This window comes from Pygocentrus nattereri, chromosome 23, assembly GCF_015220715.1.
Source record: "Pygocentrus nattereri isolate fPygNat1 chromosome 23, fPygNat1.pri, whole genome shotgun sequence".
Taxonomy (NCBI): Eukaryota; Metazoa; Chordata; class Actinopteri; order Characiformes; family Serrasalmidae; genus Pygocentrus; species Pygocentrus nattereri.
This window is the reverse complement of record NC_051233.1, coordinates 27,597,133-27,614,552: the sequence shown is the minus strand read 5'-3', so window position 1 is coordinate 27,614,552 and position 17,420 is coordinate 27,597,133. Positions and strand designations below refer to the sequence as shown.

The 17,420-nt window shown below is 40.9% G+C and overlaps 2 protein-coding genes across 2 annotated transcripts in view; one reads left to right on the top strand and one right to left on the bottom strand.

Annotated features, from left to right (window-relative positions):
- The first annotated feature begins 3,151 nt into the window (after nucleotides 1-3,151).
- Nucleotides 3,152-11,349, top strand: LOC119262275. Its single transcript, XM_037533680.1, has 6 exons — nucleotides 3,152-3,414; nucleotides 3,625-3,702; nucleotides 5,057-5,110; nucleotides 5,541-5,665; nucleotides 8,457-8,546; nucleotides 10,560-11,349. The coding sequence occupies exons 1-6, from the start codon at nucleotides 3,258-3,260 to the stop codon at nucleotides 10,647-10,649; spliced, it is 594 nt and encodes a 197-aa protein (XP_037389577.1). The 5' UTR covers nucleotides 3,152-3,257; the 3' UTR covers nucleotides 10,650-11,349.
- A 1,472-nt stretch (nucleotides 11,350-12,821) lies between these two features.
- Nucleotides 12,822-17,420, bottom strand: part of LOC108429070 (trichohyalin-like) — a 38,207-nt gene continuing 33,608 nt past the window's right edge. Inside the window, exons 13-15 of the mRNA XM_037533364.1 lie at nucleotides 15,944-16,663; nucleotides 14,793-14,861; nucleotides 12,822-14,686 (exon numbers count right to left, since the gene is read on the bottom strand). Of these exons, the coding sequence (XP_037389261.1) occupies nucleotides 13,368-14,686; nucleotides 14,793-14,861; nucleotides 15,944-16,663 (2,108 nt within the window). The 3' untranslated portion in view covers nucleotides 12,822-13,367. The remainder of the gene's footprint in view (nucleotides 14,687-14,792; nucleotides 14,862-15,943; nucleotides 16,664-17,420) is intronic.

Genomic DNA, 17,420 nt, shown 5'->3' with positions numbered 1-17,420 from the left:
GAACAAAAGCTTGTATCCCATTTTTGTTTTTACATTTCCGACATAATTTGAAAATACACTGCTCAAATAAATAAAGGGAACACTTAAACAACACAGTATAACTCCAAGTAAATCAAACTTCTGTGAAATCAAACTGTCCACTTAGGAAGCAACACTGATTGACAATCAATTTCGCAGCTGTTGTGTAAATGGAATAGAGAACAGGTGGAAATCATTGGCGATTAGCAAGACACACTCAGTAAAGGAGTGGTTCTGCAGGTGGGGACCACAGACCACATCTCAGTACCTTTCTGCTTTCTGGCTGTTGTTTTTGTCACTTTTGAATGTTGGTGGTGCTTTCACACTCGTGGTAGCAGGAGACGGACTCTACAACCCACACAAGTGGCTCAGGGAGTGCAGCTCATCCAGGATGGCACATCAATGTGAGCTGTGGCAAGAAGGTTTGCTGTGTCTGTCAGCGTAGTGTCCAGAGGCTGGAGGCGCTACCAGGAGACGTGGAGGAAGCCGTAGGAGGGCAACAACCCAGCAGCAGGACCGCCACCCCCGCCTTTGTGCAAGTACAGGAGAAGCACTGCCAGAGCCCTGCAAAATGACCTCCAGCAGGCCACAAATGTGCATGTGTCTGCACAAACAGTTTGAAACCGACTCCCGTCCACAGATGGGGGTTGTGCTCACAGCCCAACACCGTGCAGGACGCTTGGCATTTGCCAGAGAACACCAGATGAAAGCAGGTTCACACTGAGCACATGTGACAGACGTGACAGAGTCTGGAGACACCGTGGAGAGCGATCTGCTGCCTGCAACATCCTTCAGCATGACCGGTTTGGCAGTGGTCAGTAATAGTGTGGGGTGGCATTTCTTTGGAGGGCCACACAGCCCTCCATGTGCTCGCCAGAGGTAGCCTGACTGCCATTAGGTACCGAGATGAGATCCTCAGACATCTTGTGAGACCATATGCTGGTGCAGTTGGCCCTGGGTTCCTCCTAATGCAGGACAATGCTAGACCTCATGTGGCTGGAGTGTGTCAGCAGTTCCTGCAAGATGAAGGCATTGAAGCTATGGACTGGCCCGCCCGTTCCAGTCCAGGCCTCCATTGGTTAATAAATTTGATTTCCATTGATGATTTTTGTGATTTTGTTGTCAGCACATTCAACTTTGTACAGAACAAAGTATTCAATGAGAATATTTCATTCATTCAGATCTAGGAGGTGTTATTTGAGTGTTCCCTTTATTTTTTTTAGCAGTGTACTTTCTACCCTTTACATTGTGTATAAATTTCCCAGTGAATGGACCAAAAGAAACAGCCCAAATGATTTGGAAAAAAAGTCTGGTTCCATTGACTTTCATTAAAAGTAAAGTAGGTTTTTTCCATCTCCTGTAAAGTTGCCATTTTGGAGATACAAGGTTTTGTTCTGACAGCAGCGATATACTTACTCCTAAATCTAACTCTACCTATAATGGTGATGATAATCAATTGAGTATCATCAGCAAAGTTAACAATGTAGGTATCTAGATCATCTGTATGGAACCACCAAAAAAGTGTGACCAATTGCTTTTTCATCTATGTTTATTCCACGTTCAGTGTAGAATAAACAGATCAGTATCTCTGCTTTATTGTGGCAGTCATGAAAGCAGAGAAATGCCTTTTTATTTATTATGCAAACCCACTGGTGAACCTACACATGACTATTTTTCCTTATAATGTCTTGCATCTACCTAATGAACTTAAAAAATATGTTTTACACTAAAAGCCTATTGGAAAAAAATGGTTTTAAATTCAAGTAATATATCTGTAACCATTTCATACAATCACTTTCTGTGATGCAGCATAATGTTAATGTAATGAAATGTCGGCTGTCCATATATGATAGCAAAATGAAGTGAGCAGTTATATGCTAATTGAGCAGTGCAGGGGCAAGATGAGATTTAAAGACCAATAAGTTTAAAAGCAAGCCACTATGCCTTCTCTGCGAGGACACCGTTGGAGTATTATGGAATATCAATCATGGAAAACCAAATGATCTTTTTTAGAAATAACAGTTTACATCACAGTCCATATACAGAAACTAAGCTGCTTAAATATTGTATTATTTGTTAGTATATAGCCCAAATACCGTTGCATTTGAATGTATATGCCTAGTCCGTCTGCAGCTATTTAGCCCCGCCCATTCACTCAGAAGTTATAAGGAGTGTTTCAGCCTGAACAGTTTTTGAACATGACACACTAAGCATAACCGAGGTCATTTACATATACCAGTCTTAAAGGCACATAAAAATGCAGCATGTTTGATTTTAGGTGATGATGAGTGGTTAGAAAATGGTAATGTCTTATTATGATTATAACAAAACACAAGAAAGATGAAAGACATGGGCCCTAAACCAGTGGTCTGCAGGGGTCCCCAGGCTCCCAGGACAGTCAATATTTTTGCACAGTGCCAACTGTTAAGTATAGAACATAAATCTCTGGTTCATATCACCACCACAGTGAATAACCTTTACTCTAGAACAACATTTTACATCAACACACTATGAATGACTTATGGTTTAATAATATTGGTGGAATTTCCCTTTAACCCCATACCAAGCCACCAGTGGGCCCAAAGTTTATTACAGGCTTCTATAACCTAAGAAAAGCTCCATTATTTTGCATTGAAGTCCCTTTAGTTACTGAATAACAAGCCTTTGTATGGAATTATAAGGGGTTAACAGCTTAGAATGCAGTACATCTTCGAAAAACCAAAGTGATACCATCTCTTCATGTCAAGAGCTACACAGATAGGTTCCGTTTCAGCAGTGTGTGGTTAAAATAATTTTGCTTAGCTCATATTAATTATGGTCTCATCTTTCAAACCCTTCCTCTTTTTCAGCAGGCACGATCTAACCATCTCAGCAAATGACCTAACCTCAAAGGCCTATAATAGCTATAATCTGCGTATAACACATGGGTGTTCAAACTATTATTAACAAGTTCACCAGTGATGCGAAGCACTGAAGATGATCTAGACATTAACTGGCAGGTAGTTCTTCTGTTTTGCTGTTAATGCAGAATGTTGTCAAGATTAAGTAACATGTAGTGCAAGCGGAAACAGAAAAAAGCAGAAGTGCTATAAACTTTAAAAACTGAACATATGCACTTTCTGGAACAGCTCACCACAGCAGTCAAAACCGTCTGTCTTCTAGAGTCTTTGGATCCGCGGTCTTTAGATTCAGGTGCTGTATAGCGTTTATTGTGATTGTGTGTTGAGAGTGTCGGTCTGATGGAGCTGCAGCAGAGGCATTTGGTGGCGCCCAATGTATACAATCATGGGGAAGAAAGAGAAACAGCAGAAACCAAAACTGAGGACATCTATCAGTGTCTGCAGTACCCTCCAGCAGGAGCCCAAAGAACAGATGCCGCCGAACAACCTGCTTTAGGTAAGGAATAGATGAACAGACGCATAGAATAGATGAACAGACGCATTGACTTTTTAACTTGAATAGCTTGAGTTGTCTTGATGCACAAATCTAAGAGGAAAGGCATTTGGAAGGTGTCTGGACTCTTCCATTAAGAAAGTAATAATACATTCACATTTGGCTGCTAGTTTAATGCACGTGGATAATATATGCATCTCTTTTGGGTGGAAGGGAGGAAGATGATGTTTCTGCTTATAGCTCTCATTGTCTCATTACTGACCATCAACCTCATCATCTCAGCAGCACACTGTAAGTTCTAGGCTTTTCCTATCTAATGAAAAAGTGTGTATATTTTCCAGAAAGAGTATTTAAAGAGGATTTCCACTGATTAATGAGACAAATCCGTGTTATTAAATAGGTGTGGTTTGACGTGAAATGCTCAATTAGAGAAACTTGGACTGTTCACAGTGGTGGTGACAGGAAGCAGGCATACGAAGTGTTAATGCCTCTAAATACTACATCACAGAAGGTTATTACACTTTTACAAATAAAGGTTCTTTTTGTTCATCAAGGTACAAACAACATAAATGCAGCCCTAAAGGTACAACAATGGTTTTAAGGTTAATTGCACACCTTAAATCATTTTTTTCCATGTGAAAAAGTAAACATTTGTACCAAATCTTTTAAAGCCATCCATCCATCCATTTTCTAAGCCGCTTCTCCGTCAGGGTCGCGGGGGGATGCTGGAGCCTATCCCAGCAGTCTTCGGGCGGAAGGCAGGACACACCCTGGACAGGTCGCCAGTCCATCACAGGGCAGACAGACAAACACAGACAGTCACTCACACACTCACACCTAGGGGTAATTTAGCATGTCCAATTGGCCTGACTGCATGTCTTTGGACTGTGGGAGGAAACCGGAGAACCCGGAGGAAACCCACGCAGACACGGGGAGAACATGCAAACTCCACACAGAGAGGACCCTGGCCACCCGGCCGGGGAATCGGACCCTGGCCACCCGGCCGGGGAATCGAACCCAGGCCCTCCTCGCTGTGAGGCGACAGCGCTACCCACCACGCCACCGTGCCGCCTATCTTTTAAAGCAGACCAATAAAATAAAAAGCCAGGAGATGAGACAGGGTGTGAGGAGTCAGTACAGCTTAGAAAGTATCATTTCAATGGATTATGGTGCAGTTATGTTTCCTGACCAAAGGCACTGAGGACCACTCCAGTGACCAAAGGGGGGCTGCCCCAGTGACTTTTTTCTGCGATTGTATATGAAATGGTTATGAGAGAGAATATATTTTCCATACAAGTTCATACAAGGCATTAAGGCACAAGTCACTCAAGTTTTACCATCATCAAAACTGCACATAAAAACTGATTTTGGTTAGTAAATAAAATAGCTGTATTTGTGTTGTTTACATGGTGACCCCTGGTTCCTATCACCACCACTGTAAAGAAATCTGATTGTGTAAGTTTCTATACCATGAACCATTTGAGCGTGAACGGGTTTGTTCACGTTTCACCTGAAGCATACAGGAATCTTGAAAAATTGGTGGAATTCTCTTTTGACATTGCTAAAGAACTGAGCTCTCATTGTTTACGGAGGGCTTCAGCTGTGGGTGTGAGGGAAGCTAAGAGCTTCTTCTGCTGTCTTTCAGTCTCTCACTTCAGACAGACGCTGGGAGTGATGAACAGACAGAGCACAAGCAAAGGTGTGGTACAGTAATCTTCAGTTTGTCTGGACTTCCCAAGCCAGTGTTCTTAACTAGATCTTGATCCCTTTAGTTTAGGGCCCTTATATCAAAACCTTTTTTGCTTTATAGATAATTATAGCATATATATCATTATTGGCATGAGCTGTTCAATTCCAGTATTTCTTCTGAAATGTTTTATTTAAAGCTTATGCTTCAGTGTCATGCATTTGTGTGGACAGGCTTTAAAATAGTATGACTGCCCTTCCTTGGCTTTGAGTAAAATATAGTTCCTAGGTAGGTTATTTCTACTTGTGGTTTCACTTTGGGCTACAAATAAAACCTACTTGTACCTCTTGTGGATTACCTGACAGATGATTCACATCAAATGTACTCATGACAATGCGAAGGTGAATGTGGTTTGCGTTTGGTGTGTTTTGTGATATTACAGAGATGTGGCATCTCCATGACAACGTGTTTTATTTGTTCTGGAACGATCTTGGTGACTGCAACACTGCCGAGAGATTCTGTGCCAAGAGAAATGCCAGCCTCGCCACTGTGACACAGCGCAACATGGTAAACACACAGATGCATGCATATTTGTATTCCTGTGTTTGTGGGGTACTTCCTTCTGTGCTAAACTTAACCAAACCTTTATCTTCACCTCAGATCAGCTTGGGCCTCTTTTACTTTTCAGTTGAATGCCCTTTTTTTTGCTTGTGGTGAGCAGCACAAACACATCAACAATTGACAGTGTTCATGTTTTCATCGCTGTAGCGCCATTTAGTTACAACCACAGAGAGCTAAACACACACACACACACACACACACACACACACACACACACACACACACACACATTTGAAGTATATATCTATTGTTGATTTCACATTATGTGGTATCGCCCAATACACTTCATCTGTTGCCATTTTACAACTCCAATTACAATGAACTTGGGACATTGTGTAAAACATAAATAAAAACAGAATATGATGATCTGCAAATCCTTTTCAACCTTTTTTTTTCAATTGAATACACTACAAAGACAAGATATTTAATGTTCAAACGGATAAACTTTATTGTTTTTTGCAAATATTCACTCATTTTGAATTTGATGCCTGCAACACGTTCCAAAGAAGCTGGAACAGGGGCATGTTTACCGCTGTGTTACATCACCTTTCCTTTTAACAACACTCAATAAGTGTTTGGGAACTGAGGACACTAATTGTTGAAGCTTTGTAGGTGGAATTCTTTCCCATTCTTGCTTGATGTACAGCTTCAGCTGCTCAGCAGTCCGGGGTCTCCATTGTCGTATTTTACGCTTCATAATGCGCCACACATTTTCAATGGGAGACAGGTCTGGACTGCAGGCAGGCCAGTATAGTACCTACACTCTTTTACTACGAAGCCACGCTGTTGTAACACGTGCAGAATGTGGCTTGGCATTGTCTTGCTGAAATAAGCAGGACGTCCCTGAAAAAGACGTTGCTTGGATGGCAGCAGATGTTGCTCCAAAACCTGTATGTACCTTTCAGCATTAATGGTGCCTTCACAGATGTGCAAGTTACCCCTGCCATGGGCACTAACACACCCCCCACAACATCAGAGATGCTGGCTTTTGAACTTTGTGCTGATAACAATCCGGACAGTCCTTTTCCTCTTTGGCCCGGAGGACATGACGTCCATGATTTCCAAAACAGTTTGAAATGTGGACTCGTCAGACCACAGGACACTTGCGTCAGTCCATCTCAGATGAGCTCGGGCCCAGAGAAGCCTTTTGCTTTGCATGGCAGAGTTTTAACCTGCACTTGTAGATGGAGCGACGAACTGAGTTCACTGACAGTGTTTTTCTGAAGTGTTCCTGAGCCCATGTGGGAATATCCGTTACAGAATGATGTGGGTTTTTAATGCAGTGCCGCCTGAGGGATCGAAGGTCACGGGCATTCAGTGTTGGTTTTCTGCCTTGCTGCTTACTTACAGAGATTTCTCCAGATTCTCTGAATCTTTTGATGATATTATGGACTGTAGATGATGAAATCCCTAAATAAGTTTTTATTTATGTTTTACACAACGTCCCAACTTCATTGGAATTGGGGTTGTATTATAGAGCTATAAATGTTTCTGTGACTTGTAATAACAACAGCAGAACACTTTTTGTTGCTATATAAAAGCATTTTTAAAGGTTCTTTAAAGAAACATATACAAAAGGTTTTCCATTATGGTGAAATACAATTTAAAGATACACAAAGAACCATTTATTCATTCAAATTTACTGATTTATTAGTTTCTGGATGTTCTAGACACAACCAGTGTCTTTACTAAGAACCTTTAAAAAACACTTTTCTTAAAGGCCTGTGTTCTACACTTGACTATTTAATTGTTTCTACTGAGATCCATTCATAACATGTACTCTTAACATTTGTGTGGATTGTTGTACATTAAATGCTCCTCATTCATTCGTTACTGTGCCTTTAAGACTGATATAAGGTAACTGAGCTCTGTTCTGATTGGCTGTCCTGTATTAGGCCTCATTCTAAAGGCACAGCAGGCAGAGCTAAACCACTATAGGCTGATGTATGTAATTCAATTGATTATAATGATGTCACAAAATCAATTAAGTCAAAAGGAGCTGTATTAGCAGCTTAGTTTCCGTATATGGACTGGAGTGTATATGATGTGTTTTGAATCTTGTTTACACGTTCACTCCTTTATTTTGAAAAAGTGTAGGCATGAAAGAAAAGAAAAATGTATTTCATTACAGTATGAGGCAGCTGTTTGATTTTATTGGGCAGAATCTTCTCTATTTTTATCTCTCTCATTGTGATGATTGTTTCCTTGGCCTTTGGGGGCAGTTGTGGGCTGGAGGTTAGGGATCCAGCCTTGTGACCGGAAGGTCGCCGACTTGATCCCCTGAGCCGACAGTACATGACTGAGGTGCCCTTGAGCAAGACACCTAACCCCCAACTGCTCTCCAGGCGCTGGGATAGGGCTGCCTACTGCTACGGGCAAGTGTGCTCACTGCCCCCTAGTGTGTGTCTTCACTAGTGTGTATGTGGTGTTTCACTGCACAGATGGGTTAGATTGCAGAGGTGAAATGTCCCCATTGCAGGACTAATAAGGGTCAATTAATTCTTGTTGGAATTTTCCACAAGATTTGTTTCGCTTCAATTTCTTGCATAATCATAAATAAATCACTATTTATTTTAAAATGCACATTAAAATCTCTCAATCATCTAAACCAAGAAGAAGTCTATGACATGATTTGCTGTCACACTGTACAGCTTTAGTAAATATTCTTATGTATATGTGTTTATATATATTCTTGTGTATGTGTGTCCCCTTCTTATGATTGTGTGTGCATACGTAGGCATGGCTGCAGTCACAGACCAAAGGAAATCACCTCATAATAAGGAGGAGCCAGTCAGATGGATCTGGAGACTCTGACTCCATGTTTATGGTATATACCACAGTCTTCACATTGCTCTAAAGCCAGCAAAGGTAGCTGAGTACCAGCCCTTAATTGCATTTCATTGTAGTCTAGAACTAAAGAAGAAGGTAAAGGTTCTATTACTGAGTGACTTTCTAACAGAACACAATGATCAGCCACTTTTGCGAAGTGTTGCTGTCAGGCAGAAACTGCTACGCCAAATGTCCGGTCCATCTGTTGGACATTCCTGATGTTCCTGTGAACAGATACAACAATTCCGTACTTTTTGGTTAAAGTTGCATTTACAATCACCTCTTTTAGGGACTGTTTCCAGAGCAGGTTTAGTCTTGACAGGCTTCACCTCCATCTGTCCATGTGCAAATGTATTAAGTCTCAGAACTCCATTCACTGCCCAGTTAAAGGACACTAGCACCACCCAGTTGAGGCAGAATATCATTCCATATATAGAGGTCTTACAGACTGCATTGCATAGGGTGCAATCTGATGTCCCCCTTTTCTGAGCCCAGTCCCCATTTTTGGTGGAAATATCCTGCTTTTTAAATATGAATTGAAAACACACTGAAAGGTCAGAAGAAATGCCCAGAAGAAAAGCAGATGGGCTCACCAAGTTTACAAAGTACTGCTGTGTAAAACCCGACCTGAAGCTAGCAAGTGTCAAGTGAGTCCACAACACCACCACAAACGTCTTTTTAAGACCTCCAGGGGTTATAGAAGTGGTGGGGTTAGGGGACTTCAATCGTACTACCAGGTGATAGGTAGGCTGTCTAATTTGTACAGGCATACTATCGACTTGATTGTAGCTGTCATGCAATCTACAAATAGTTCATCATTTTTTAAAACTGCGTCACTTTTTCAGCCATCCATATATGACATCTGGCATATGCTGATAGCAACCATCTCTGTCTCTCCAGACCTGGAGCTGCCCAGGGGTGGGCGTTATACTGTACTAAAGCCACAGGTCTTTTATCTGTAGCCACAGGTCTATTTTTCCATAGTTTTCCACAGCTTCACACCATGGTAGACACCTGTTTGATTTTCTGACATGGTTTATGAAATTACTTAGTAAATCATTGTTATGACCCGATCCAGAGAGACATCCATGCCCTTCTGGTTCCCCAACTCACACACAACCAGTTATGCAATAATGACAAACAAATAAAATAATCCTCTCTCTCTTCAGACACAGATCTATAGCAGAAGTTCTGTCACTGGCACAACAGAAGCCATCTCCCTTTTATGGGGGCTCCCCCTGGTGGTGGTTTAGTGCATCTCCCCCTTTCACAGTTCTGTAATCATTATCACTCAGCTTTCACCATAGTTTATTACAGTGCGACAGTTACCATGGTCAAAATACATGAAACTGGGCTTGTCCACCTTTTATTTCATAGGAAAAACATTTGATGTTTTAAAGATACATTGACCACCCAACTGGAAATTTATATACTCTATCAACAGACATAATGAAAAGCAGGAAACTGAATCATGTCTGTGGCTACATTACATTTTGAACTGTATTATTTAAAGGTCACGTCTGGACTACAATAAAAAACACAACACTTTCAAGAGAAGTTTTTACATTGTTTACATCAGCTGTTTACGCCTTATTGGCCTGCACATCTTATTGGCTTGTACATGATTTTACACCTGTGGTGCACACATGCTACACAGGCCGATAATCTTTTGACTACTATGACCTTCTGAAGGGCATTCGAAGCTTCAAGAAGTGAACCAATTTTACACAGCTGGCTGAAAAGCTTCAGCGCTTCATGAAGCTTCATCTCACAATCACTACTAAGAACAAATCATTGCAAACATTTTAGCTCTGTTGAAGCTGAAGTGAGTGTGTTAAAGCGTGGAGAACGCTTCAATGTGCAGAGCAGTGGGCCTACAGGACCACTCTGCTATACTAACTAAACGACACAGTGAGCTTGTGAAACATCAGAAAGCATAGTGAGATCTAGAGAGCCGATATTTCTCTCCACTGACAGTAACATTTCTCACTGTGACTGCATTCTCCCTCAGGATGAAGATGATTCTGAGTGTGACCTCCTTGGTGTGACCCCTGAGCAGGTGGAGGGATGGGTGTGTGAGAGAGCAGCACAGATGTCATGACGACTGTATTTTGTGTCCACTTGAGTCAAATCGAATAACTCATTAGGTTTACTTGCACTAAACAGACATACACAGCTGTTTTCTCTGATTTTCAGTTTATACTCGTGATGCCAAATGTAGTTTTTATTTTATAATGTTTAAAGTTTGTTATTCTCCCAGAACTGCCTCAGGATCCTCCTTCTTTATGAAACATGCATTACAGCTGTTGTTTTCTAAGCCCACCAGATGGCAGCAGTTCTACGTTCTGAGTGTTTTTAAGAGGTGCAGGAATTCTCGGCACATTTATTGAATAGTTGAACTCAAATGTTTATATTTTCATCTGGACCACTGCATTCCTGGGAGGTTCTCCACAGAAACTGTATTTACAGAACCTGAACCTGAACGTGACTTTATTCCCAGGTGGTCTGTAAAGCCTTCACAACAACATGGAACCCACAGGACTCCTGGAGTCTACACTGTACCAACATAATGGCATAAACTGCACTGTATCCTAACTCATCACGTGCATGCTGGACCAGTCATTACAGGACAGCGCATCTGGACACCTGTCCTTTAGTAGTAGCCACTGTTTATCAAGAAGCACCTGTAACCAGCTGCTAGCAGGAATATGAGATTTTAAATGAATGGAGGTCAAATGTTTTAGCACCGGGTTCAATATGACATGGCTCAGAACATTGGACAAATAAAACTGCACCAAACATTCGAGTATCTTTTTTACTTTGCATGTTCCAGATATACAGTAAACCATTTAGTACATGTTTCAACCTTTAAGCCTTTCAGTTAAGTCTTTTATTTTATTCACACATAACTTGTAATGCAAACATACATGTGTTTATGAGACTGAGCTTATTTCCTCCTCGAAGCTGGGGGGATGTGAGTTTTCACCTTTTTGAGAAAAAAACAAGGTGTCCGTCTGTTCCTCCTCCTGCCACGTGGCTCTGCACTGGTTGTGATAGTTTACAAGCTCTGCTCAGGAGGGATGACATCAGTGTGTGATTCTGCAAAATTTGGCATCAATCCGACACCAGGTTAACACAGGGCCAGTATCGCCGGTACCAATTCTGATACCTATACTTTTACTCATGAAAGCAGCTGATGTACTTTCATGTAGAGCAGTGTGTCATGATTTATGAGGTGAATCCATCACCAGTTTGCTAAATCTGAATACATTTTCATGACCACAAGTCATTTGGTAAATTTTGCTTCCAACTGTTGATTCATGTGTATGTTAAAACCCAGGACAGCAAAGTTACTGAAAAGTTTTAAAACTTAAATTCTTTTTCAGTTACAGGTGTTTGTTTAGAAACAGTGATATAATGTACCACTATATACACTACCTGGATGATCTCGTCTACTTTTTGATGAAACGAGAGCAACGTATTGAACAAAAAGGAGAGCTGTATCGATCTCAACACGCTAGTATCTGGTATCGATACTATCGATATTTGGATTGATCCTCCCACCCCTAAACGATATCACAGTATCATGTAATCAGAACGTGGGGGAAGAGGAGCTGATCTGCAGGTGTAAAAAATTTCAGGTGCAACGAGTTTGATAAAAAAGAAATGACGGTATTTCAAAGTGTCCATGATAACATTACTGTGTATGTTTAATACTATGGTACATATGCTGAATTGCTGAATACCAGCACAGGTCTAGTGTCCATTATTTACTTTGCATGTGGGCAGTTGTGGGCTGGAGGTTAGGGATCTGGCCCTGTGACCGGAAGGTTGCCGGTTTAATCCCCAGGGCTGACAGTCCATGACTGAGGTGTCCTTGAGCAAGACACCTAACCCCCAACTGCTCCCTGGGTGCTGTGGATAGGGCTGCCCACTGCTCTGGGCAAGTGTGCTCACTGTCCCCTAGTGTGTGTGTTCACTGATGTGTATGTGGTGTTTCACTTCACGGATGGGTTAAATGTGGAGGTGGAATTTCTGGTTGTGGGATCAAAAAAGTATCACTTAACTTAAAGGAGAAGTGTAGTAACACTTATGCAGCTGCAGCATAATGCAAGTCCCTTCTCACCACCAGGCGCTCAGTTACTGTACGCTTCTCAACCAATCAATGTTTTTTAACCAGCTTGCTGGAGATGGTTATTTGTGAATTTACAGGGTATCATTAGGTTTTATAACACACAGAATTCACATTTCAAATATTGGTTGTAGTTTTTAATATATTTCTAATTTGCAAATTTTACAAATGTTACAGATTTGATAAAAATCACACATTCTGATAAAATAAGATGACAATGCTATTAGACAGTTTTATCTTCTGTAAAGATATTATCTCGCTCTAATAAGATTCAACAATTATTTTGATAATAACAAAACTGGCCACTGTTCACCTGGTGCTAGTTTATCTACCGGTATCCTATTCATACTTTAGTGTTACAGTAAACAGACATCGTCCCTGAACTGTGCATAATTCAATCATTAATCATTTGTGAAATGCACTGTTCTAGAGTCAGAATTGTTCACGATGGTGCTGATAGGAACCAGATGTCTGAAGAGTAAACAGCCTCTAAAAGCTTCCACACAGAAGGCTACCAAAGAACACTGTTATTTCACTGCATTCATAAAGTCCCTCAGCATGTCTTTTGCAAAAAAAAGACATTCCTCTAGACCGTCTTTGCGTATTTCTTCCCCTGATGCTGTTTCTCCATGATCATCACAGCTCACTGAGGAGCCTCTTTTGTGTAAGGATGAGTCTCTCAGCACATCACTGAAGCCAATCCCTGAATCTCTTAGAGATTCCCTTAGAACCCCCTTCTGCTGCTGGAGCTGCTGTCTCTGAGTCTGAGCTGCTCCTCACTGTTCTCTCATAAACCTCCTCCAGAAGTGAGTGAGTCTTTCTGAGCTCGGAGAGACTTTGTTTCAGTGTCTCCAGCTCTCCCTCCTTCTCCTCCATCTGTCTGCTGAACTCTTCCTGCATCTTTGACTTTGAGACCAAAATGTTTCTCTGGAGTTCAGGCAGAATGACCTTCATGAGGTTCCTCTCTGCCTCCATTCTGGCTTCTCCTTCATACGTCTCCCTGATCTCCTCCATCTCCTGTCTGTGTCTCTCCTCCATCTCGCTCCTCTCCCTCTCTCTCTTTTCTTTTAGTCTCTTCACTTTTTCTTCCATTTCCGTCCTTCGATCCAACTCTCTTTGTAGCTCTTGTTCCAGTTCTCTCTTTTTCTCTTCATCCCTCTCTTCTTTCATCCTTCTTTCTAGCTCAGTTGTTCGGTCATTCAGTTGTTTTATCTCTCCTTCATGCTCTTGTACTGCTCCCTCTATTTTCCTCAGAGAGTTCTGGACTTCCTTTTCTAGTTTTTCTTTCATTTCTTTTTCTTCTTTCAGCTTCTTTTCTTCTCTTTCCTTCATGATCTTTGTCTCCACTGCTCTGATCTGAGATTCTGTCTCCAGGTAGATCTCACTGCTGTAGAATTTCTCTCTGTTTCCTTCCACCATCTTCTCTATCTTCTCCAGCAGCTCTGAGGTTTGAGAACCATCTCCACTCTCCTTAATGCTGAGACAGTGAAACCTGTTCCCACATTTCTCTACAAGTCTCTGGACCTCCTGGTTTCCTGACTGGATAAACTCAGAAATGTTCTTCTCTTGGACTTCATCAGTAACAGTGAAAAGGATCATGGTGTTCCTCCAACATCTCTCTCCAAAAATCTCCTCCATTTTCTCCAGCATGCCTCTCTCCTCTCCTGTAGACTGCTTCAATGGTATGACTAGGAGGAAGGCGTGGGGTCCTGGGGCAGACAGACGGACACAGAGTCCCACGTCCTGTCTCAGCTCCTCCAGAGAGAGTCCAGGACAGAACCAGTCAGGAGTGTCCACCACAGTCACCTGCCTCCCAGCCACCTCCCCCTGTCTGCTCTCACTCTGCTGCCTCACTGTAGACGCTCCAGCCTGGCTCCTCTCCTCTCTGCCCAGGATGGTGTTTCCTGCTGCTCTCTTCCCACATCCAGTCCTCCCCAGCAGCACCAGCCTGAGCTCTGATACAGGAACTGACTCTGGAGAGGCTGAACTAGAGGATTCTCCACTCACTGTGAATAAACAAGAATGAGGTATTTAATCTCTTACTGTGTGATATAATTATTATACTAAAAATATAAATAAAGAAATATTTAGGAAATGAATGGAATCATTTACTATCTGGAGGAAGATCTATACTGTTTCTTCTCCTGAGTGGTGCTGCAGATTCTGGAGTCTCTCCACTCACTATGAAACACAACAACCAGCACAGAGGAGATTATGTTACTTTCTACATTTTCACTTTAATCACAGAAGAAACATGGAGGCCTCTGTCTTGTTCATTTTGTCTTTATTTTTGTATACATATATTTTTTAAATTCTATGCTGTAGTTTTTAAATTAAAGACGGTAATAGTTTGCTAGCTATGTTTATTATTAGGAGTGATGAAATAGCTGTTTTTTAGGACTCGTTAGTTTCTAGCAAAGTGCAGCACAGAAAGCCGAAGCTGAAGATGAGTAGCCTCTCTTCTTCTCAGCCTCCTCTGGATCAGCACAGCTGCTCCTCCTTTAGGTAAAGAGCTCCTGCAGTGATGGTGTCATTATAATACTTTCACTCAGTTTTGTTCCACACTTTGCAGATCTATAAATTTACTCAAAACAGGTTTTTGATCTTTGACACCAGTGGTAAAATAAACTTAGTCTGGCAATAAAAACATTTTAATATAACAGCAGCCACATCAGACTGGATTTAATCATTTGTACTGTAGTGTTTTTAGATTTCATGTATAAGATTCTGAGCTTGTAGACTAATTACTGTTAGTGCTGGTGAAACAGCCGAGCTCAGAGAACTGCACAGTATAAACAGTGAGAACACAGCACATCTCACACTTTTATACAGGCGTTCTCTGTTCTCATGTTCTAGAAAGGTCACTCTTTAAAGGGACGCTCTTCCTAGAAACACAAGCCTGTTCTTCTTGTCAGCATAAACCAGAAGTTAAAAGACAGAAATCTGAAGAGCTGCTGCCTTTAAATGAGTGGAGCTGAATAAGTTAAGTAGTTTTCAGTAGTTTATGTCAAGAAATTTATAAAAAAAACATTTTGCTGTTTTGTTGTTCTCTCCAAATACTAAACTCTTAAACATGTAAACTTAAATAAACTGCATGAGTGACAAGTACTAAATTTCTTTGAATTTACATTAAATAATATTTTTGGTGGAATAAACATCTATATTTTCATTTGTTAGACACCAACAGTGTGAGATCAAAATGTTATAACAATGTCCACATTTATATTTTAAAGAATTTTCATTCAACCATATTAGTTACTTACAGTATGGAGGTTCTAACTCTTTACTATGTCTTCTCCTGGCTGGAGCTGCTGAGTCTGGATCTGTTCTCTCCTGCAGCTGCTTGTTTCTCTCCTCTAGAAGTCTGTCTTTCTCCTCAACCTGCTTGTCTCTTTCCATTAGCTGTGTGTTTCTCTCACTTAGAAGTCTCTCCTTCTCTTCAAGCTGTTTGTCTTTTTCACTCACTTCAGTTTTCTGTTGTTCCAGTAGGATCATCATCTCCTGTAGTTTGCTGCTCTCGTCCTGCAGTTCCTTTCTCAGAGTCTCCAGCTGCTTTTTACTGCTTTCCACCTCTTTCTCTGTGAACTCCAGTAGAGTCTCTTTCTCTCTCAGCAGTTTGATCTGATTCTCCAGTTGTGAGTCTTTATCTTTACGCTGCTTATTAACACTTTCTAATCTTTCATTAGTTTCCTTTAATAATGAATCTCTCTTATCAACAGTCTCTAAATGTTCTTTTAGAATCGTGTCTTTATCTTTCAGTTCTTGTTTTAATTCTTCATCTTTCTCCACAAGTCTTTTCTCCACTTCTTCCATCTGTTTTCTATGATCCTCTAATGTGTTTGTAGTTTGTCTCAGTTCATCTTGTGTCTCTGTGAGAAGTTTGTCTTTCTCCTCCACTTGTTTCTCTCTCTCTATTAGCTGTGTGTCTCTCTCAGATAGAATGTGTTTTGTGTCTTTGAGCTGTTTGGTCTTTTCAGTCAAATCTGTAAGAAAACAGGAATTCAGTCTCTCTGAATTTCTAATTTGCCATGTTGACAGATACACAGCACTGAGATTGAACAGCAGTGAGTTTATCAGCTGGTATGAAAACATTAAACTGGAGTTGACTTTATCTTTTCTCTTATAAAAGCCTGGAAAAAATCAGCTGGAATATGAAAAGTCAAACACATTCATGAAAACATTTATTGAAGGGAAAAACAACAAATACACTACCAGTCAAACCTTTGGACACGCCCACTTATAGTTTTCCTTATTTTTACTATTTTCTACATTTTAGATCAGGGGTCGGCAACATGCGGGATTTTTCTGTTCTGGTGTGGCTCCAGAGAAGAATCAGATTTTAGGATAGAACAAAATAATAAGCCTTTGCAGTAAAATAAAGCTCTGCTGATCGTTATAACACAGTAACAATAAATGGTTTTAAAGGCTTTTAATTCACCCTTTAATCCTGAATATTGGTGCGCAGACTGCTGGTCACCATAGCAACGCAATCAAGATGTGTTTGAATTTTTCCGTACTCCCTTAAATAATGCAGCAGTTACATTCTGGTACATCAGACAACATTTAAGGTGGAATTTTTACATTTGTGAAAATTAGAAGAAGAAGCTGGAGAACGAGAAGCTGAATTCAGCCTCATAAAAACACGAATGTTGAGAGACATTTTAGAAGAAACTTCTACTTTTTCAGGAAAGTTTCCTGTGATGTGAGAAAAGTAGCTGTAGCTGAACTCCAGCTCAAAGT

Excerpts from the sequence above, each read along its gene's own strand:
- LOC119262275 (XM_037533680.1), top strand. The coding sequence starts at position 3,258 with ATGGAGCTGCAGCAGAGGCATTTGGTGGCGCCCAATGTATACAATCAT. Across the intron at positions 3,415-3,624 it reads CGCCGAACAACCTGCTTTAG|GGAGGAAGATGATGTTTCTG; the intron begins GTAAGGAATAGA and ends TTTGGGTGGAAG. Across the intron at positions 3,703-5,056 it reads CATCATCTCAGCAGCACACT|TCTCTCACTTCAGACAGACG; the intron begins GTAAGTTCTAGG and ends GCTGTCTTTCAG.